The sequence below is a fragment of the Macaca mulatta genome, chromosome 3 (genome assembly GCF_049350105.2).
Source record: "Macaca mulatta isolate MMU2019108-1 chromosome 3, T2T-MMU8v2.0, whole genome shotgun sequence".
Classification (NCBI taxonomy): Eukaryota; Metazoa; Chordata; class Mammalia; order Primates; family Cercopithecidae; genus Macaca; species Macaca mulatta.
The window spans coordinates 92493766-92516212 of record NC_133408.1 but is presented as its reverse complement, the minus strand read 5'-3'; the positions used below and the strand labels follow the sequence as shown (position 1 = coordinate 92516212).

At 40.4% G+C, this 22447-nt stretch overlaps 1 protein-coding gene and 1 pseudogene across 3 annotated transcripts in view; one reads left to right on the top strand and one right to left on the bottom strand.

Annotated features, from left to right (window-relative positions):
- LOC714305 (glycine cleavage system H protein, mitochondrial pseudogene) overlaps window positions 1–8826 on the bottom strand; it is a 33015-nt pseudogene extending 24189 nt beyond the window's left edge.
- A 329-nt stretch (window positions 8827–9155) lies between these two features.
- SEPTIN7 (septin 7) overlaps window positions 9156–22447 on the top strand; it is a 105009-nt gene continuing 91717 nt past the window's right edge. Inside the window, 1 exon segment of one of the 3 annotated variants that reach the window (NM_001258100.2) lies at window positions 9156–9381. In NM_001258100.2, the coding sequence (NP_001245029.1) occupies window positions 9321–9381 (61 nt within the window). In that variant the 5' untranslated portion in view covers window positions 9156–9320. 3 annotated transcript variants of the gene reach the window in all.

Genomic DNA, 22447 nt, shown 5'->3' with positions numbered 1-22447 from the left:
CATAAATCGTGAAAGGGAAAGGGAATTATGTCCACACCATATGTGAACCACAGTTAGGCAGTAATATTATATCATCTGCAGTACAGCTGCTTCATTTAAATTCAAACTCTAACATTTATAGTTTCAATAGTTGTTATTGTGGGCTGTATACATGACATTAAAAAATCATATTTGAGGAAGTTCTTGAATTTGGTAGCTGATTTAGAATTATAAGGTCTCTTCCAACTCTAAGACATTAGAGTCTATTAGGACACAAATGTAGTCTTGGGAATAAGAACCTGAAGGGGAAATATCCAGAGTTCAACATCAGTGTTTAATGCTGCATTGCTACCATTTTGGATAATAAAAATGACAATTATTTTGGTTTTATAAAATCTGTTTATCTGTTTATAGTGTTTGGCTGGCAAGATGCTATCACTTACTGCCAAATTTCTAAAAGAAAATAAAAGAAAAAGGAGTATCAACCAAAACTCATAAATACATCATAATCATGATTCCGCGCATGAAAAAGAACACATCATGGATAACAATCACAAACACCATCATTTGCTCTTTTTTTAAAAAATGGATGCTTCAGTACCTCCCTAAAATAGGATCCAATCAATATCAAATGATTAGAGATACAGTACAGGAAAGAATTTCTGAGTTGTTGGGAGCCTCACGAAGGAGGGGAGTAATGACACATTATAATATTTTAATTATTGCTAAGCATTTGTCCTCTACCAGTCAGTCTCCACGGCAATCCAATGCAACTGCTTTGCTTAAAGCAAGGCACAGGCTAATTTGCTTCCTCTCCAAATTTCCTGTTTTCCTGGATATGAGGTCTCTGAAGTGCATCTTCAGGAAACAGTCACTCATCAGAGGTACGCTAGAAAGGACAACTTGGAGAGAGCAGGTTCTTATTGCTTGCTGAAATCATAGCCTGGTTCTAACCTCACGTTTCATCTACATAAAATTACTAAAGTTCAATTCAGTTCACTTTCAGGAGTCTCTTCTAGTGCAGGAGGCATTCAATTATTGCCAAAGTCAATATACTAAGTCTGGTTGTTGAAGGCAGCTGGTTTCCCGTAGAACCATGTGTCCCTGTTTCCTATTTCAGTTAGTTTCTGAGTCAATGGTAGGAAAATGCCAAAGGGAGTTGGCAACAATGGCCTTTTCCACTTATAATAGATTTTCTTTGATGTATTTTGGATTTTTCTCCAGTATTGTGTTTAGCGGTATTTCTACTGTGTAATCAGATTGGATAGCTCTACAACAAGGCACTGATTGGCAAGAGAATACCGAGGTAAATGGTTTCGTCTCTTCCTTTGGTCCCTGAGGCAACCGTGCTGCCAGTCTATTACCAGTGATACGGAGTCTTCAGAGGGAAGTGAGGCTCTTATCTGCATTAGAACTAAGGTTCCAGAAGAGCCCTGGAATTTGAAAATTCCTTGAGCCTCCAGTGATAAATTGAGATAAATCTGGCCCCCTGGGGCAGTCTGGATTCAAACATCCTATTTCTGCACTGCTTCCTCCTCCTTCCCTCCTTGGCTGGTGGGAAAAAGAAAAACTCTTCCTGAGGTGACTAATTTAAGAATGGGAGTTATTTGCTCTGCTTTTTTGCTGTTTGTTTAAATCTCTCGGGCTTCAAGCTGCATGATTCTCTCATTTTATTTTCTTTTGTTTTGTTATTATTACTATGTCTTTTGGCTTTTCTTCCTTTGTGGGGTGAAGTTTGATTTTTAAAAAGAAAAAGAAAGCTATGAGGCTTTATTTAAAAAAAAAAACAAAACTTTGTTCATTAGTTCTATAGCCTTGCAAGTGTCACTTGACTTCCTGTACCTTACAGATTCTTAATCTATAAAAGGGCATGTCAATATTCCCTTGAATTTACAGAACATTAACATTGTCAATTATTTTAGATTCTTTGATCTCAAGAGAACTTTCCTCTAATAACTATGCTATTTAATCATGAACTTAACATTAGAATGTACAATTTTCAAATATTCCAAAGTTAAATATAAAAATATTTAAACCATACCTACCTTGATTCCTGGTGTATTTCATGACACTTAAACAAGATTTTGTGAATGGCAGAATATTTCTCTTGTGTAATAGTTGTCTCTCAGTATCAGAGGGAGATTGGTTCCAGGACCTCCCATGAATGACAAAATCCTTGGATGCCCAACTCTATGAAATGGTGTAGTACTTGCATATAACTTATACACAACCTCTCTTACACTTTAAATCATCTCTAGATTACTTACAATACCTAATAAAATGTAAGTGCTATGTAAATGGCTGTTATACTATATTGTTTAAGGAACAATGAGAAGAATACGTCTGTACACGTTCGGTACAGACACAATTAAAAAAATTTTTTTCTGTGGTTGGTTGAATCCATGGGTGTGGAACCCACAGATACGGAGGGCTGGCTATATCTTGAATGAAGAGTTTTCATATTTTAAATCTGATTTTAAAAAATTAATTCATATGGAACTAAATTAGTTTCAACTTTTTTTTTTTTTTTTTTTTGAGACGGAGTCTTTCTCTGTCACCCAGACTGGAGTGCAGTGGCACAATCGGCTCACTGCAACCTCCGCCTCCTGGGTTCAAGCCATTTTCCTGCCTCAGCCTCTCCAGTAGCGGGATTATAGGCATGCACCACCACGCCCAGCTAATTTTTGCATTTCAGTAGAGACGGGGTTTCACCATGTTGGCCAGGCTGGTCTCAAACTCCTGAGCTCGTGATCCACCCGCCTCAGCCTCCAAAAGTGCTGGGATCACAGGCGTGAGCCACTGTGCCCAGCCCTAGTTGCAGCTTTTATGAACAAGTTACATATCTTTAATTTTCACGAGAAAAAAGTTTTAGTTAATGGCTCTTTCTTTTCCACATAATTTCTCAATCGTCTTCCAATATCTTTCAAAGGAGGAATATAAAGCACTCAAGGGCTTTTTGGATACTTGGATATTACTGTTAATAGCAAAATATTGTAGATTGCCTAACCTGGTTCATAAAACACACACCTGAAGTCTCAAGCTTCACCTCCACCACTCAACCTGACCATGTGTGCTAATTTTTGGTAATGTAGAAAACAGGACAGATCTGTTCTCTGAGAGGTGCCATCTCATTTTTACTGTTATGTTCTGAGTAGGCCCTCAAATTGAACCTTCATATAGACCTAATATCATTCCCTGGTCCTTCTTCTTGCATCAAAGGTAAAAAAGTACCTGAAAATTGTAACAACTATCTTACCCTCTCACCAGACTAATGTCCAGCAAATAAAGGATAGGATTCAGGACAATAGGGAAATAAATCTCTTCACCTGAGATCTCATGTATTGGAAAAGTATGAGTTCTCTGAACCTTGTCTCAGAGCCTTATAAAATGTTAAGACCTAAAAGGAAATAATTTCATTTCTTTGAACTTTGCTTTACTCAATTAAAAAGTGGGTTTAATACCTATTTCATAAAATTGTTATATGGATGAAATGAAATTAATGTTTGAAATGGCTGGCTATAAAAATTCTCAGCTTCAGGTTATTATAGGCAATCCTGGTTCTACTACCAGCTAGAATGTTGGTCCATATTTATCATAGATAATTACTAAAACAAGAATATTTGCATAACACTCCATAGTTGACAAAGCACATTGACCTCAAGAATACTTTCACTTTGCATATTCAAATATTAAATCTGGGCAATATTTTTACCTGTTCAGATATGAAGTCTGGGCATTTGGGAGGTACTTTTATTAAGAAACATTAAGCAGCTGTGTGCCGGAGTTTTGGCAAACTGACATTCACTAATTATTTAACACGTCTACATTGAGCTCACATATGTGCTAGTGCAGCAGTTCTCAAACTTTTGGTCTCAGTACTCCTTTACATTCTCAAACATTATCGAGAACCCCAAAGAGTGTTTCTTCATGTGAAATATATCTATTGATATTTACTGTATTAAAAATTAAAACTGTTTTAAAATATTACTTCATTAAAAAACCAATTCATTAAAATTCATCAAATAGCAATAAACCATTACATGATAATGTAAAAAATATATTTTGATGAAAAATAACTGTATCTTCCAAAACAACAACAAAGAAACCGTTTGGAGTGTCATTGCTTTACATTTTTGCAAACCCCTTTAATGTCTAGCTTAATAGAAGGTAGCTGGATTATTTTGTTTTTGCATTCAAGCTGTTGCAGTATCACACTTTGCAGTCTCTGGAAAATGACAGTGTGCTCACAAAAGAATGGGAACGAAAAAGGTAAAAAATACGTCTTATTTTTGTAATTAAGACATTGACCCCTTGGCATGTCTCAAGAGAATCCCTCTTGAGGTTTCCCCATTCCACACTTTAACCACTGTGCTAGTGCCTAGTATCCAATTATTACTCAAGAAGCAATTGTTGAATAAAGTAATGAATACTATATCCTGGGCCAGGTGCTGAGGTTACAGAAATGGACAAGACAAGAGATCCTGACTTTAAGGAGTTTAGACTTAGACTTGTCTCTCTTAAATGGAAGAGAGACAAGTATTTACAAACTCTGCTACTAGAACCACCATAGGAGTAAACACAAGATACTATGGGAGGTGAGAGGGTGCCTAGCCTAGTTTTTAGTGATCAAGGAAGACTTTTAGAGAAAATGGTGGTTAAGCTGAGACTTAAAGGAAAAGCCAGGTAAGGAATGAAAGTGTAAAAAGGAGCGTGAAGTGGGAGCAGTAGGGCTTACTAGGATTTAGAGTGAGCAAGGTATAGCAGATTAGCCAGAAATGAGGGAATGTGTCATGCAAGTTTCCTCAGGGAAAATTTTAAGACTTTAAACAGGGGACTGACATAGTTAAAGTTTAGAAAGGTCACTCTGGGTACAATGTGAAGGATGAGTTGCAGTATAACAGGCCAGAAAAGCTACTGCAAGGAGTTGAGGCAGGAGATAATATTGGCTTAAATAGAATAGTAATGAAGCGGAGAGAAATGGAAAATTAGAGTTGAGAAGGAAAAACTGATAGGACTTTCTAATGGCTGTAGGAGGTAAGAGAGAGAAAGGGGCTGAGTATTATACCCATATTTCTGGTTTACAAAATTGGGTTGATGATACCACTTAGAGATTAGAAACATAAAAGCTGGTAAAATAAAGAGTTTAGTTTGGGATATTTGAGATACCTTGGAACATCAGGACATATTTTGAAGGCAGTAAGACATGTAGATTTGCAGTCAGAAGAGAGAACTGGACTAGAAATTTGCATTAGGAGTTACTAGTATATATATGGTGGCTGAAGCCAGGGAGGTGAATGAAACCACATAAAGGAGAATGTAAAAAGTGAGACAGAAACAAACTGCACACAACTTTGGGGTTCATGGATATCTGACAGCCAGAAGGGGGTCCTGAAAGGTAAAATAAAGACACAGAGATCTAGGAGAAAAACTAGGAAAGTGTGGTTTCACAAATCAAGGCATATGAATGCAGAAGGCCAAGGGTTCTAGTATCAAATGCTGCAGAAAGGTCAAGGAAAATAAGACAAAGGGTCTACTAGATTGAACACAGAGGTTCTTGGTGACCTTGTTGAGAATTTCAGTGGAGTGGTAGTTGCAGAATCCAGAAGCTTGTTGAATAAAGAACCCATTGACTGCAATTCCTGGAAAGGCAGAAGGAGTGAGAATCTAGAGAATGAGCACAAAGAGATGGAATACAGGGAACTGGCAGAGATATGTGCCTCAGACAGGGGGGTACCTAATCTATTGTGACACTTGAAAGAATGAGTATGGAGGCATAAAGTTGTTGGAGTTCCTTTTTTTTTTTTTTTTCTGAGACGGAGCCTGGTTCTGTCACCTAGGCTGGAGCGCAGTGGCGCGATCTTGGCTCACTGCAACCTCCGCCTCCCTGGTTCAAGCAATTCTCTTGCCTCAGCCTCCTTAGTAGCTGGGATTACAGGCACCCACCACATCTGACTAATTTTTGTATTTTTAGTAGAGATGGGGTTTCATCATGTTGGCCAGACTGGTGTCGAACTCCTGACTTCAGGTGATGTGCCCACCTTGGCCCTTCCAAAGTTCTGGGCTTACAGGCATGAGCCATCATGCTCAGCCTGAGTTCCTCTTTGATGGTTTCTATTTTCTTCTATTCTCTTATTTGAGAATAAGTGAGGGGAATGGTTTGAAAAATAAGGAGAAAATCAGAAGTGGCTGTTGTGGAAAACAAGAGAGACACAACTAGGGGAACAAGCATTGCTTGGTAAAGTTGAAGGCCCACCTGAGTTTGGACACCGTAAACATGTGGTGGAAACCATCTATATGGTCTGTCCAGAATTCAGATCAGTTTTTTAAAACCAGTTTCTGAATCAGTAGGTTAAAGTCTAGGCTGTATTTTATTAACAAATATAGTAAACAGTGCAATAAAGAGATCATAAAATCAATACAATTATCTTTCCTCATGCACCACGTATAATTTCCATAACACACACGCGTATATACATTATAGAACACTGGCTATTAAACCTCCCAACAAAGAAAGTTCCTCAGAATATCATTATTTCATTGCCTGTAACACTCTGTATAATTTTCTTTTTTTTCTTTTCTTTTTTTTTTTTTTTAAGAGTTGCTCTTGTAGCCCAGGCTGGAGTGCAGTGGTGCTATCTGGGCTCACTGCAACCTTCGCCTCCTCGGTTCAAGTGATCCTCCTGCCTCAGCCTCCCGAGTAGCTGGGATTACAAGTATGTGCCACCACACCTGGCTAATTTTTTGTATTTTTAGTAGATGCGGGGTTTCACCATGTTAGCCAGGCTGGTCTCAAACTCCTGACCTCACGTGATCCGCCCACCTCGTCCTCCCAAAGTTCTGGGATTACAGGCGTGAGCCACCGCGCCTGGCCACTCCATGTAATTTTCGGTGAAAAACAGTGAAGCTATCATAGTGTGGGGTGGAGTTTGTAGGAGACCATGAACAAACCTCAGGCAAGGAATTTAATATTATTTATATTAAGAATTTATCCATTTTCATAGCACAAAATAACACAATTCACCTCTTTCATACCCATTAAGAGATCTTCCTCAAAGAAATATTATCAATAGAGATGGGAGGCAAAGATTTACTTCCTTTAAACTATTAGGTTATATTAATAAAAGTATTTGCTTTAATTTTATATTTTAAAATAATCTATATTTAGGCAATATTTACTAAGCATTGACTGAGCACCGTGTTCATGTATTAGTCTATTTAACTCTTATCAAAATCCTGTTAGATAAGTATTATCTCCCTTTACAGACAAGGAAACTGGATCACAGAAAAGTTTAAGTAACTTGTTCTTGGTTGCAAGCCTAATAAGTAGAGAGCTGGGATTTGAACTCAGGCAGTCTGACTCCGGGTTACCCTCCTTGCTACACTGCTTTCTTTCAAAAATAGAAATTTAACAACATTTCCCAAAGTAAAAGTTCATTTTAAGTTTCAGAAACTTAAAGCAATGATTGAACAGATAAGTTGCAACAGACTTCATAACCAGTTCAGTAAAAATGTAGACTTACGAAATGGCATAAATAACAAGATACAAATAAGTTGCTTCTGTAAGTTTCTTTTCTTAAAAAAAACTACTCGGAAATATTTCAAGTATATAGAACAGTAAAGGAAATAATTACAAGTGAACACCCATGTGCCCTCTACTTAGCTTAATGTTTTGCCACATTTTCAAGATACTTCTGGTAGAAAATAAACGTTACAGATACAAATGAACCCTTCTTGTTACATTCCCTTCTGTTCCTCTCTGGAAGTAACTAGTATTCTGAATTTGTTATCTATCATTTCCTTATACGATTTTTAGTTTGATCTTACCTTTTTGTAATTATTAAACTTTTATTTATGGTATGTCATATATACATCTTCCTGCAACTTGCCTTTTCCTTTCTTCCTCAATATTGGGTTAATGACTCTATCCATATGAAAAACGGTAGCTTTAGTTCACTGATTTTTTGTTTAGTTTATGTTCAATTCGTTCAACAATGACACTTATTCATCCATTCTATTAGTAGACATTTATTGTTCCACTAATATAAGCTATTCTGCTCTGAACTTTCTTGCACGTGCTCACAACTTAGAAATACACATACTTTTTTTTTTTTTAACATGCAGTTAAACAGGAACATACACATTTCTTTAACGTGTACTTAAACAGGAAAAGTAACACATGTGCATGAAGAATACAACCGAGAGCCATTACATTCAAGAAACGTACAAAAGACCACAGGTTATTCCGAGTGAAGAAAGGCTTTCACTAGAAGGCACTTGGGGGAAGGTTCCAATGACAGCGACATTCATCGCTACAGTAGAAACTCACACAATCGTAGCCCTTTATTACTCTTTTCTTATCCAGTAGTTTCCTGCGTCCGTTCATTTTCTCAACTGGAGCGTGAGCTCCAAGAGGACTGAATCGGGCCCCAACAAGGTGAGCCAATACGAAGGTGGCAGCAGAGTCCGCAATGGGGGCTACAGCGGCCGACCTCTGAGGCTGTGCCAGGCCACCAGAGTGACAGCGAGAGGGAAGGGTCGGGGAAACAGGGCCTAACCTCACTTTTCACACCGAAAGTCAAGGTAGCCGAGGAAACAGGGATGAATGGGGGCACAGACACCTGCCTCGAAATGTCTCCTCACTTTCACTCACAAAGCCGTCGGGTCAGTAGCTACAAGCCGAGGGGCGGATGCGGCCCCCGCCCTGTGGCACTTTCTCAGTCTGGTTCTTCCAGCCGCGCCTCTTTGCCTTACGCCAATTCCGTAAGGAGGGGCTGAGGCCAACCCGGCGGCTCCCGCAGCTCCAAAACTTGACGTGAAACAGCGCGGGGCAGAACTGACTGCGGCCATCTTTAATTCGGGCAAGACCCCACCCTCGCACCCCACCGACTAGTCCTTTTCAGCGTTACCAGGATTTTCGGCAACAAATGTAACGCGGTTAACCTTAGAAGCAGTGTTGAAGAAACACGCAAAGAGGCCTGAGTATCCATGACCTCAGTCGTGCGAAATCCGGCCAATTTAAACATGGCGGCTAAACCCGAACAGCTAAACGTTGCTGACGCCAATGAAGTCATGCTCGAAATGGAGCGAAGCGGCGGAGCTGGGGAGCGGGTAATCTCGCGAGATGGAAGCCAGCCTCCGCTCGGCCCGGAAGCCTCGTCTGAGGGGGCGGGGGACGGAGGAGGGAGCGGGAGTCGGGCGAGAGCCAGTGGAGGAGTCCGCCTCCTGTAGCGTGCGTAAGCAGGGCAGCGACGCCGGGCAGCTACGCCGCGAAATCGGCGTAGGCGCCTTTGGAGAATCGGCGGGCTGCGCTGCGCCGGGGCTGGTCGCGGAGGGGGGAGGGGATGTCGGTCAGTGCGAGATCCGCTGCTGCTGAGGAGAGGAGCGTCAACAGCAGCACCATGGGTGAGTCTCAGCTTCGGGCTGCCGCGACTCGGGGTCATCGGCTCGGAATGCCGGGAAGCCTTGCGGCCGCTGGACCGAGCTGGGGAACGCCCTGAGGCGAGGAGGAGGCAGCGGCGAGGGGAGCCGTGGTGGGGGCGACGGCGGGCCCGGGGCGCGGCAGCGGCGGGATCGGGGGGAGGGGAGGCGGCGGCGGTGACAGTTTGAATTGAACGTGAGGAGAGCCGAGGCGGCGGCATTTCCTGTGCCGCGGCGGGCCGGCCCCCTGGCCGGGGTGGAGAGCCGCGGCCTCCGCGGCCGGAGCAGCCTGAGCGCGGTGGTCTCAGCTCTGCCCTTGCTTCTCTCCGTCCCTTCGCCTTCCCTCAGCCTCCTCCCGTGCCCGCCGGCGCCCGCGGCCCCGCTCCTCCCGTCCCCGGCCGCATCCCCCTCGGCAGAAGTCCCCTCGTGGGGCAGTGGGCCTGGCGAGGAGGGTGGGGACGAATGTGAGCGCTCGGGCAAGGGTGCTGTGTGGGCCAGCCCGTGAGGGCGGCGGCGGGGAGGAAGAAGGATGCACCAGGCTGAGGCTGCGGTGGAGGCGGCGGCGGCGGCGGCTACAGCAGCAACTCCAGTGACCGCGTCGCCTCCCCGCTCCTCCTCCCGCCTCTCGGGGTTGCCTCTCTCCAGGCGCAGCCCGGAAGGCCGGTGGATGGCGGGCGAGTCTTGAGAACGGAGAATCGGTAGTTTGGTTTGGTACTTGGGCTTAATTTTTAGCAGTAGGGGAAAGAACGCCTGGGAAGGGCGCCCCCCGGAGGAGATAGAAAGGGTGGGAAGGGTCCCTGGAAAAGGGAGGGAGCGGAGATGTGGAGTGGCGAAGTTGAGGGAAATTAATTTTTGAAAATATTTCAGTATTCTCAGTTATTCTTTTAAGGAGCCCTTTCATTTCCTTTCCTCCCCCACATATTGGAAAAAGAACAGGCCATTTCATTCACATTTTCCACTCCTGAGTTCCATTTCAGCTGTCTGTATAGTAAGAAATAAGCAACCGAGATTTTTCTAGGACATTTCCATTTGCTAAGTTACTTTTGAAGAGTACACTGTTTCAGATTTGGGTTTTTACAGTCCTAGGAAAGAATTCGTGACGTCCAGGTGTTTTCTTAGTTACTGAAATAATAACTTACTACAATTCTTGAGAGTTTATTGCTAAATAGTTCAGCTTTAAGAATTCTTTCTTCTGGCTTTATTTTGATGAAAGAGAGTATCTTTCTTAGTGTCCCTGAGAATCTAAATGAACAGGTAATCTAAATCCCTAAGCATTTAACCTGTTTTACATATTTATGCACATGCAGGTGATGAGTATAGTCAGTTTTTCCCCCTAAAGTTTATGTGCAAACTTGGGGAGGAGAGTATTTTAGACTTCAGGTGTACAGGTAGGGATGAAATTTCTGGAATCCTGATAGACTGAAGGGAGGATATAAACAATGACCAAGTCAGTTATTGCTGCTTGGATTCTTTATTTCTTCAGACTGCAAGGGAATGAGTGAGGGGTGTTTGGGTGGTGGTTGGGGAGAGGGGGATTACAGCGGCAGGAGAGCAGTAAACAATCTTTCATCCCATTCAGCTCTTCAGTGGGTGGGACTAAAGGAGATAGAGTTGAGTGAAGCTATGAAATAAATGTGGAAGCTACATAGGTGATTTGCATGGTAGCATTGTCTTATTTTGTGATGGGACAACATGATGGAACCAGGTCTTCATAATACAATTATTAAAAATACCACATATTATACTACATCTTAGGCTTACAGAATTCAAGTTCACAACAAATAACAGCAAGTTATGTTAAGTTGGTTTTAATTAGTTCTTATCCTTTAGAAAGAAAGGATATTGTCTTTTTCTAATGTAGCTTAACAATTTTTGTTGCAGGCTGTGATTTGGAGATACTTGATGCATACATAATACATGAAAGATAGTGTTAAAAGATTATATTTCAAAAGTTTGTGGTAAAATTGGTTGTTCAGATTTGCACATTTTCCCATAGAAGTAATTTTAAGTAAATCCATGCCAGAAGTTCTGAACAAGTCTAAGGCAAGTTAGGAATCCTTACAGACCCTAGGAGAATTTAGAGGAATATGCTAGAGCAACAACAACAACAATAATAACAAAGCTTTGGGGAGAAGAGGAAGGAAGAAGAGTTACATCTCTGTCTTCTAAGGTCTCAGTAATGGAGAGTGATCAGATGAGGGGACCAGTCAGAATAAGGATAGTGGTAGAGCAGATTAGTTGCAGACTTTTAAAATTTGATGATATACATATTCATTGTAGACTGTATTCTGGAAATTGCCGATAGTGAATTCCTACCTGACTAAATTGCCTGCTGAGAAATGTGTTTCACATTTTGACTTCATAGGCTATCTTCAATTTTTGATTAGAAGTTGAGCATTTTAAATTAATGATTTATGTCTTTTACTAAGTTTTGAGAAAAAACTTTTTGTGTATTTCTTTTTCTGTACTAAGTTTGCATTGTAAAGACAAACTTTATTGTATAATAGAAACAATAAAAATTATGTTTTAAGGAGTAGAATTTTAAGGTAGTTTGATTATGGGTTTAGTTCGCTGGATGAGAGCATGCTGTTAAATGTAGACCATTGAACTCTACAGCAGTGTTTTGAAGACTGCAGGTTGTGACCCATTAGTGGACATTGCACTTAATATTTAGAGGGAGGTTACATTTTTTTCAGGTATTGTGTACTGGGTGGGCATCGTGGTCAAAATGTACAGTATGGATGAGTCAAATGTAAGGTCTTCGAACCTTATGTTAGAGGTTGGAGGTCTTGGTGTGAGGACTTTAAAATTAGAGACTGTTAGTCCGTGTGGCTTTTTCTTATTTTGGATTCATTTATCCTGTACTCCATGTAGCTAGCATGGTTAGAGAGATCTGAGGCCTACTTCTGTTTGAGAGGATGTTATCCCCCATAGCCAGAAACTATGGTGGCTTCCAAAAGAAAAGAGTAGCATTTAGTGACTCTGCTTTAGGCCTTGAGGATGAATCTTTTCTTTGTTTTTGTCTTCATGTGTCCTTTTGCATCATCGGAGATCAGGAGACTAAACTTTAAGCATGGGCTTGGGGAAGAGGGGCCAAAGAGACAACTTGGCTGGCATTGAGTGTTGAAGGCCGTAGGCCAGACACACACTAAATCCTTGTGACTTACTCTTGGTGCAGTCCAGCTATCCAGATGTAGGGATTACACACTGGGGTTTGAGTTCAAAATCTTAATAATGATTTAGAACATAGGCTTTGATGTTAGATATGGATGCAAATCTTGGCTTTGCTACTCACTAGATATATCAGTCAGAGTAGGTTAGATTATAATTTTAAAAACTACAGTTAGGCATTGTTAACAATAGGGTACATTGAGAAATCATAGAGTATACCTACACAAACCTAGATGGTAGAGCCTACTATACACCTGGGCTGTATCCTGTTGCTTCTAGGCTATGAGCTTGTACAGCTTGTTATTGTACTGACTACTGTAGACAATTATGACACATGGTAAGTGTTGTTTTTTTTTTTCTTTGAGACGGAATTTCGCTCTTGCTGCCCAGGCTGGAGTACAATGGCACAATCTTGGCTCACCGCAACCTGGGTTCAAGCAGTTCTCCTATCTCAGCCTCCTGAGTAGCTGGGATTACAGGTGCTTACCTGCCTCAGCCTCCCAAGTAGCAGGGGTTACAGGCACTTGCCACCAGGCTCAGCTAATTTTTGTATTTTTAGTAGAGATGGGGTTTTACCATGTTGGCCAGGCTGATCTGGAACTCTTGACCTCAAGTGATCCTCCTGCCTCGGCCTCCCAAAGTGCTGGGATTATAGGCGAGCCATCACGCCCGGCCAAATGTTTGTGCTTCTGAGCCTAGAAAAAAAGATATGCTGTACTATGAACTTATGACTGCTATGTCATCACAGGTGATACGATTTTTTTAAGCTCCGTTGTAATCTTATGGGACCACTGTCATACATGTTGTCCACTGTTGACCAAAACATTTTTAATGCAGTGCATGACTATACTGCAGATAAGAAAAGTGGAAATGGAATAAGAAAGATAAACTATAAGCCCCAATTTTTTATTACTAGTTTCAACAGACGTAAAATTATTCTGCTATTAAAATTTCCATTTTTATGCTCTAAATTTCTGTGTTTCTCTGACATAAACTGATAATTCACAGACTGCTCACTGGTCCACTTTACATAGCACTAGGTTAAACTATGCTGCAGCAACAGACTGTCATATTAAAGTTCATGTGCAGTATTATATTTTAGGCCAGTGTTAACTTTAAAAGATGCTATACTTTGAAAGCTGATAATTCGTAAGTATCCCCTGTGATTGGGGGAATTGCCTAAAGCTGCTCCTGCTTACATTATTTTGAAGTTTTCTAAGTCTTAGGTATTCATGTGTCATTTGCATTTTATTCAATGTTTATTTGCCTTATGTAAAATATAAAGATGATATTCTTCCTCCTTCCCCACTGACCTGGAGGTAAAAAATGGACTTTCCTAAAGTTATAACATGTTAATTCTGTTGTTTTGTTTAACTCTGGGTCACAACTGACTACTTCTGGTAGCTTTATTGGAGGTGAGGCTCCAGGTCAGAGTTTCTCATTTGAGGTTTTATCATTATTTGGGGGAGGGAAGGGCTGTCTTGTGCATGTACAGTATTTAGCAGCATCCCTCCTGTCATCATGCTAAGATGCCAGCAGCACATGCTCTCTCCGGTTGTGAAATGAAAAAAATGTCTACAAACATTGCCAAATGACACGTGGGGGAGCAGAATCATACTTGGTTGAGAACCACTGTACTGGAAGGAACAAGCTTCCTTAACTGTCTTACTTTTTACGTCTTCTTCCTGGAACTCCTGCCACTTAGCATTCTTAGTATTTCCTAAACTTGGGAATCAAAATTACCTAGAGTTTTTTTGTATTAAAAGTTTATCATTAATTTATATATTTTTGCAAAGCATGATCAGTAATTACTGGACATAGAACATTATGCTAGGTCACTGTTTTCCAAAGTATGATTGAAGGGCCAACCATGGCCTGGAGTTAAAAATGCAGATTAACTGGTTCCCACTAAAAGACCCACTGATTAGCAATCTCTGGGAGAGGGACCCAGGAATCTACATTTCCAAATGCTTTCCAACTTATCAAGTAACTTTATTATTGTATGCTTTCATAGAATAAAATACATGGATTTTAAGTATTTAGTTGAATGAATTGCTGATGTGCATACACACATCTTGTAGCCTTTATTCTAATCAAGATATAGAATATTTCCACCATCCCAGAGTTTCTTGTTCCTTGTTGGAGTTCTTCTTCTATTGCCCCAGGTAACCACTGATAGGATTTCTAATAGCCATGAATTTGTTGGTTTTTTTTTTTTTTTTTTTTTTTAACAGCTTTAGTGATATATGTATACAGTTGATTCATTTAAAGTGTTTTTTTCTGGGTAACTTTCTAAAGTCTCCCCATCCCCATAACTTCTTTATTATATAAGATTTCAAATAAAATTATCATCGTGGTGTTTTTCAAAGAATACAGATTCTCGTGGTGTTTCACACTGTGATAAACAGTAGGCCTGGGATGGGGCCCTGAAAATCTTTGGCTCTGATGACTATTTTCAGGAAAATCAAAACCATTTTCCACTAGTTTTGCTATTCTTTATAAAATATATTTGAAATATTCCTGCAGTGGTAATTTGAAACTTTTGTAAACTGTCCATTGATTTAACAAATATTTGACTCCAAAAAAGTATCGGACACTTTGACACCATGGCAATCAAGAAAGCTATGGTCATGGATGTTATGATGTTTCTGTTTTCATTTCTGAAATTGCTTTTTTTAAAAAAAAATTTTTTTTCTTGAAACGGAGTTTTGCTTTTGTTGCACAGGCTGGAGTGCAATGGCACGATCTCAGCCACCGCAGCCTCCGCCTCCCCGGTTCAAGTGATTCTCCTGCCTCAGCCTCCCGAGTAGCTGGGGTTACAGGCATGCGCCACCATGCCCAGCTAATTTTTTTTTTTTTTGAGATGGAGTCTCTGTCCCCCAGGCAGGAGTGCAGTGGTGCGATCTCGGCTCGCTCTAAGCTCTGCCTCCCGGGTTCATACCATTCTCCTGCTCAACCTCCCAGGTAGCTGCGACTACAGGCATCTGCCACCACGCCCGGCTAATTTTTTGTATTTTTAGTAGAGACAGGGTTTCACCGTGTTAGCCAGGATGGTCTGGATCTCCTGACCTAATGGTCCGCTCGCCTTGGCCTCCCAAAGTGCTGGGATTACAGGCGTGAGCCACTATGCCTGGTTGCTTTTTAAAAATTTTATTGGGAGTTTTTTGTTGTTTTGTTTTTTTGAGACGGAGTCTTGCTCTGTCACCCAGGCTAGTAGCATCATCCCGGCTCACTGCAACCTCTGCCTCCTGGGTTCAAGCGATTCTCCTTCTTCAGCCTCTTGAGTAGCTGGGATTACAGGCGCGTGCCACCACGCCTGGGTAATTTTTGTATTTTTAGCAGAGATGGGGTTTCACCATGTTGGTCAAGCTGGTCTCTCCTGACCTCGTGATCTGCCTGCCTTGGCTTCCAAAGTGCTGGGATTACAGGCGTGAGCCACCGCACCTGGCCTGGGTTTTTTTTTTTTTTTTTCCCAATAGATAGCATAATCACTTGGTTCAAAATTTAAAAGGTTAAACAGAGAGATACAGTGAAGTCTCTCCTTCTTTCTTTTACCCCCAGGTCACCCAGTTTCCTACTCCTCAGGCATTCTGTGTTAACAGTTTCTTGTATGTTCTTCCAAAGGTGTTTTTTGCATATGGAAGTTAAAAACATATATCCTTCCTGCCCCCACCCTTGGTAGCATAAGACACATTATTTCCCACGTTTCTTTCCAATTAGTGTAATTTGGGTTATTCCATGCAGTACATAAAGAGCATTCTTATTCTTTTATACAGCTATATAACTGTTATATGATATTCTGTTTGTGCTGCTCCAACAAAATACCTGTGACTGGGTAATTTATAAGGAACAGAAATCTATTTCTTACCATTCAGGAAGCTAGGAAGTCCAAGATCACAGTGCCCTCAGGTTTGGTGTTTCTGCTTCCAAGATGGCACCTTAAATGCTACTTCCTTTGGAGGGAACAAATGCTGTGCCCTAACATAGCAGAAGGAGCAAAAAGGTCAAGCAGCTCCCTTGCATCTCTTTTATAAGGTCATTCATCCTATTAATACGGTTACTAGTGATTAAGTATCAACATACAAATTTTGGGACAACACACCAAGACCATAGCATATGGATAGACCGTGATATGGGATATATTATGATTTGTTTAACATGTCTGACTCTGATAGACATTAATTTCCAGTGTTTTGGTATTACCAACTATGACATGATGAGTCACTTGGGATATTGATCTTTTCACATTTGTTAGTGTATCTAACAAATACACTAACAGTGTTAGTTTTTGAACTCTTTGAAGCAGGAGACTACCACTTAAAGGTTGTAGTATTGACATTGTCATTATATACATAACGTATTGATATTATATTACCATAACATTGATGTTAAATATTGGTAATATTGCTGTTAAGTCATTGGTTTAGAACGTCAATAATCAAGTTCATTCATTTAACAAATACACGTTTTGTACTTGCTCTGTGTTGGCCACTGGGGAAACTGAATTAAATGCTGTGGCAGTAGAAATAGAGGCATGGTGATTAAGAGTTTCGGGTCTAGAGTCAGACTTGGATTCATATCTCAATTCTAAAGCTTAACTGAACCTTTGGTAAATAACAGAACTTTTGTTTTTCCTTCTCTGTAAAGTGGGAATCATAAGGGTATCGGAGAAGTAAATGATATAGTATTTGAAAAAAAGCATGATGCCTGGCATATAATAAACACTGAGGTGTTAGTTTAAAGAAAGTTATCAGACTATATTGCAGTTGACTTTATTTTTCTGCCTCCACTGTGCTTAAAGTCTAGGACTGTGTTTTGTTCACCTTTGTATCCCTATAACTGGCTTGCATTTAGTAAAAAATTTGTGATATGATATAAAGGTATGTAGAACATACAGTGAAAGTTCAAAGCAGGATACCTTTTCCATGCTGGAGAAGGTGAATTTTTAAAAGTTGGTAGGAGTGATTAGGTAAAGGTGGTGAAGGAGTGAAGATAATTCTCACTTAAGAGTGAGAAATCCTGTTAGTATCAGGTTATGAAGTTAGAAAAGGTAAGTAGGCAACTGGTATTGCTGTGCTGAGAATTTAAAAATCTTTATTGAAGACTTTAAAAGAAAAGTAATCATAAGAATTGCAATGATAATTATCTCTGTTGAGAGTTGACAGGGCACCAGGTTGGAGCCATTAAATTGCGGGAGTTTAATCTAGCAGTTTAGGACTAAAAATCGGTCAGAAGCAGAGCAGTGGGAAAAGACATGAGGGGGGATGGTTGTGAGGTATTAGGGAAGATGTGGGTGGTGAGAAATGAGTCCAGAATATTTGAGCTTTCTGACTTGAGTGAATGGGTAGATGAGTAGATGCTATTTCTTGAAATAGGTAATTTGAAACATGAAATTGAGAGGCCTGGGGGACATCCAAGTGGACTTGTCTTGTAGGGTCTCAGTACTAGGAAGACATTTAGGATAGAAAATAAGCATTTTCCGATAATTGTAAATGTATTCATTTGTGCTTTGAATTTTTATGTTTAGTAAGTGAATTTGTGAACAGAGTTGAAGGAAACTAGAATAAAGTGATTTGTGTGAAATTTCCTTGTCCTTTAAAGTTAGACAGACTGAGGTCTCCAGTTTCTTAGGTAGTACTAAAATGTTTCCTTTTTTTTTTTTGAGACGGAGTCTTGCTCTGTCATCCAGGCTAGAGTGCAGTGGCGAGATCTCAGCTTATTATTGCCAGCTCCGCCTCGCGGCTTCACGCCATTCTCCTGCCTCAGTCTCCTGAGTAGCTAGGCCTACAGGCGCCTGCCACCACGCCCAGCTAATTTTTTGTATTTTTAGTAGAGACAGGGATGATCTTGATCTCCTGACCTTATGATCCACCTGCCTCAGCCTCCGAAAGTGCTGGGATTGCAGGCGTGAGCCACGGCACCTGGCCAAATGTTTACTTATTTAAAATTTCTTCTGGTACATTTCACAGCAGCAGTTGTTTCAGACTCAGGATTATGCTAGTGTTTTTTTGCAGGAGTGACATTTTGTATCCTTGTATATTCTTATTGTCCATTCAAATTGTAATGAGTTAATGAGTTCTTTTTTTTTTTTTTTTTTTTTTTTTGAGACAGAGGCTTGCTCTGTCACCCAGGCTGGAGTACAGTGGTGAGACCTCGGCTCACTGCAACCTCCACCTCCCTGGTTCAAGCAATTCTTCTGCCTCAGCCTCCTGAGTAGCTGGGATTACAGGCGCACGCCACCACGCCTGGATAATTTTTTTGTATTTTTAGTAGAGACGAGGTTTCTCCATGTTGGCCAGACTGGTCTCAAACTTCTGACCTGAGGCAATCTGCCCACCTTGGCCTCCCAAAGTGCTGGGATTACAGGCGAGAGCCACTTGCCCAGCCGAGTTCTTTCTTTTGAGGAAGATTTTTAGTATGTATTGTCCTTCAATTTTAGAGACTACAGTAATATTTTGAGTGAGATCATTATCTATGTAAGAGGAAGCAAAATTCTCATAGTAATTTTATCTTAGTTCTTTTCATTTATATATATATTTTTTAAAATAAAGAGAGTACCACCTTATTTAGTACATGTAGCATTTTGGGGTATGAAGTGATCTATACAAGGAAAAATTTTCCAGGAACTAATGTACTCTCAAATATTAACATTTAAAAATATTTCTAATAATAAAAGTTTATTATATAAACTTGGTTTCTTTTATGATTAATTTAAACAAATTAACCACGAGGGGAAAAATAAATTATTTCAGTCATTTGTATTCTTTCTAAATATATATACATATATATTTTAAGGTTATAATTAGGGGTGTGTTAGTGCTCCTAAACCCTGAACCATTATTGGAAACGTTTCTAATGCTTAACGCTTTTGGAGACTCTGTAACTCGCTAGGTGGGAGGTGGGGCTTAGAAGCTTGCTTATTAAGAGGCGGGCATGGTGGCAATGGTTCACATCTGTAGTCCCAGCACTCTGGGAGGTTGAGGCGGGCAGATCACTTGAGGTCAGGAGTTTGAGAGCAGCCTGGCCAACATGGTGAAACCCTGTTTCTACTAAAAATACAGAAATTAAGGCCGTGCACGGTGGCTCATGCCTGTAATCCCAGCACTTCAGGAGGCCGAGGTGGGTGGATCATGAGGTCAGGAGTTCAAGACCAGCCTGGCCAAGATTGTGAAACCCTGTCTCTACTAAAAATACAAAAATTAGCCTGGCGTGGTGGCGGGTGCCTATAATCCCAGCTACTCGGGAGGCTAAGGCAGGAGAATCGCTTGAATATCTCAAAAATAAACAAAAAACAAACAAAAAAATTAGCCAGACATGGTGGTTGGTGTCTGTAATCCCAGTTACTCAGGAGGCTGAGGCAGGAGAATTGCTTGAACCTAGGAGGCAGAGGTTACCGTGAGCCAGGGTAAAGCCACTGCACTCCAGCCTGGGTGACAGAATGAGACTCTGTCTCCAAAAAAAAAAAAAAAAATGTTTAGGGAGATGGCTAACTCAACTTCAACTATGGGTGAAAAAGATAACTAGAATGACTTAGCTGGCAAGTAGACCCACCAAAAATACTTAAGTTTGTGTTAGTGCATGGTGCTGTGCTGTTAGAGAGGTAATTACATAGACATAGGCCCCACGTCCCTTTCTCCCCATTTTTTTTGAAATTTTGGAATAGTTTTGGATTTGCTGAAAAGTTGAAATCCCTTTCTTTTTGAAAGCTAAACATTTGGTCAACACAGAGGAAATGCAGAGATAATACTACAGACATGCAAATATAGCAAGATATATGATATAAACGCACCATCAACATTAGTACTCGCCAGGGTTAAAGGAAATGTCAAAGGTATGGGGGTTTTATGCTTAATGGAAACATCTTTTATTTGAATCTGTGTTGAAAGTTTTGGGAGGCTCCATTGCTTTTTAATTGAAGGATGTGTATTATAGTTCTGGTTGGTTGGTAGTGGATTTCATTTAACAATTAGAATCTAGCTAAGGTGAACAAAGGACCTTTTTTTCCCCCATAGGGTAGTTTCCTCATTGTTCTTATGGCTTCCAGTCTCTTCCCACTTCATTTAATAAATAAATATTTTAAAATTACTATACCTAAAATACTACTTTTACAAAATAACTTACCTATTATAGTAAAATAAATATCTGTCTATTATTTATAGTATTGGCTTCTAGAGCTCTTGTTAAAAGTATTATTTCTTGGGCTCTGTTAGCAAGATTCTAATTCCCTACTTCTAGACTGAGGCGCAGATTTTTACTTTTTTTTTTTTTTGAGACGGAGTCTTGCTCTGTCAGCCAGGCTAGAGTGCAGTGGCCGGATCTCAGCTCACTGCAAGCTCCGCCTCCCGGGTTTATGCCATTCTCCTGCCTCAGCCTCCCGAAGAGCTGGGACTATAGGCGCCTGCCACCTCGCCTGGCTAGTTATTTTTTGTATTTTTTAGTAGAGACGGGGTTTCACCGTGTTAGCCAGGATGGTCTCGATCTCCTGACCTCGTGATCCGTCCGTCTCGGCCTCCCAAAGTGCTGGGATTACAGGCTTGAGCCACTGCGCCCGGCCTAGATTTCTATTTTTAATCAAAAGCTCCCCATATTCTTCTGATTATAGCCAGGTTTGGGAATGACTTTTCTGCCAGATATAAGTCCAGAGGCCTTAATAATAACTATCATCTGTAGCACAATCACTGTAACAACTGTAATTTATTGTACTTACTGTATGTGACGTGCCAAACCCTTTATATTGTTTTATATATACCTTACAACATTATCCCAATCTAAGGCTCAAAGGTTATGTAATTTACCCACCAGAACACAATTCTCAGAAAGGTTGTGTAATTTACCCACCAGAACACAAATAAGTTACAGCGGATACTGGAATTTAGATTTCTAGCTAGCTGCGCGTATACTGCCTTATGAATCTTTTTTACTTTTAGGCTATCATTTTAGCACCTCCTTGGTTTGACCTTTTCCTGCTTATAATGAGTAATGTTCAGTATTCCTTTTTTTTTTTTGGAAAGAGTCTCGCTCTGTCACCCATGCTGGAGTGCAGTGGCATGATCTCGGCTCGCTGTTGCAACCACCACCTCCTGGGTTCAAACAATTCTCATTCTCTCCTGGGTTCAGCTACTGGCCTCCCCAGTAACTGGGATTACAGGCGTGTGCCACCACACCTAGCTAATTTTTTTGTATTTTTGTAGGGATGGGGTTTTGTCATGTTGACCAAGCTGGTCTCAGACTCCTGAGCTCAGGTGATCTGCCTGCCTCAGCCTCCCAAAGTTCTGAGATTACGGGAGTGAGCCACTGCACTCGGTCAGTATTAGTATTCTTGCTTCTGCTTATGATGTTTGTACCTGCCTTGAAGTCCTATCATATGTTAAGGAAGGCCCATATCAAAACTACCTATTCTGAGAAGCTTTTACCAATCGTGACATGATGAGTAACTTGGGATATTGATCATTTCACATTTGGTAGTGTATCGGTGCTTTTGAACTCTTTGAAATAAGACACTACCAGTTAAAGTTGTAGTATTGACATTAAGTTCATTACATCAGTAATGTATTGATAATTATATTACTGTAACATTGATGTTAACTATTGGTAGTATTGCTGTTAAGTCATTAGTTTAGAACTTCAGCAATCAAGTTCTTTCATTTAACAAGTATGTGTTTTGTACCTGCTGTGTGCTGGTCACTGGGGAAACTGTTAAAAGTTGGAGAGTATTTTCTTTCATGCCTTTTCTGTAAACTTTAAAAAAAAAGCTGTAATGATAGTGGCACAACGTTTCATTTCTCTTTGGTAAATACTTGGGGTAAGTAATATAGTAGGTGTATGTTTAATTTTTACATTGCAAAATTATTTTACAATATATTATTAACATTTTACATTT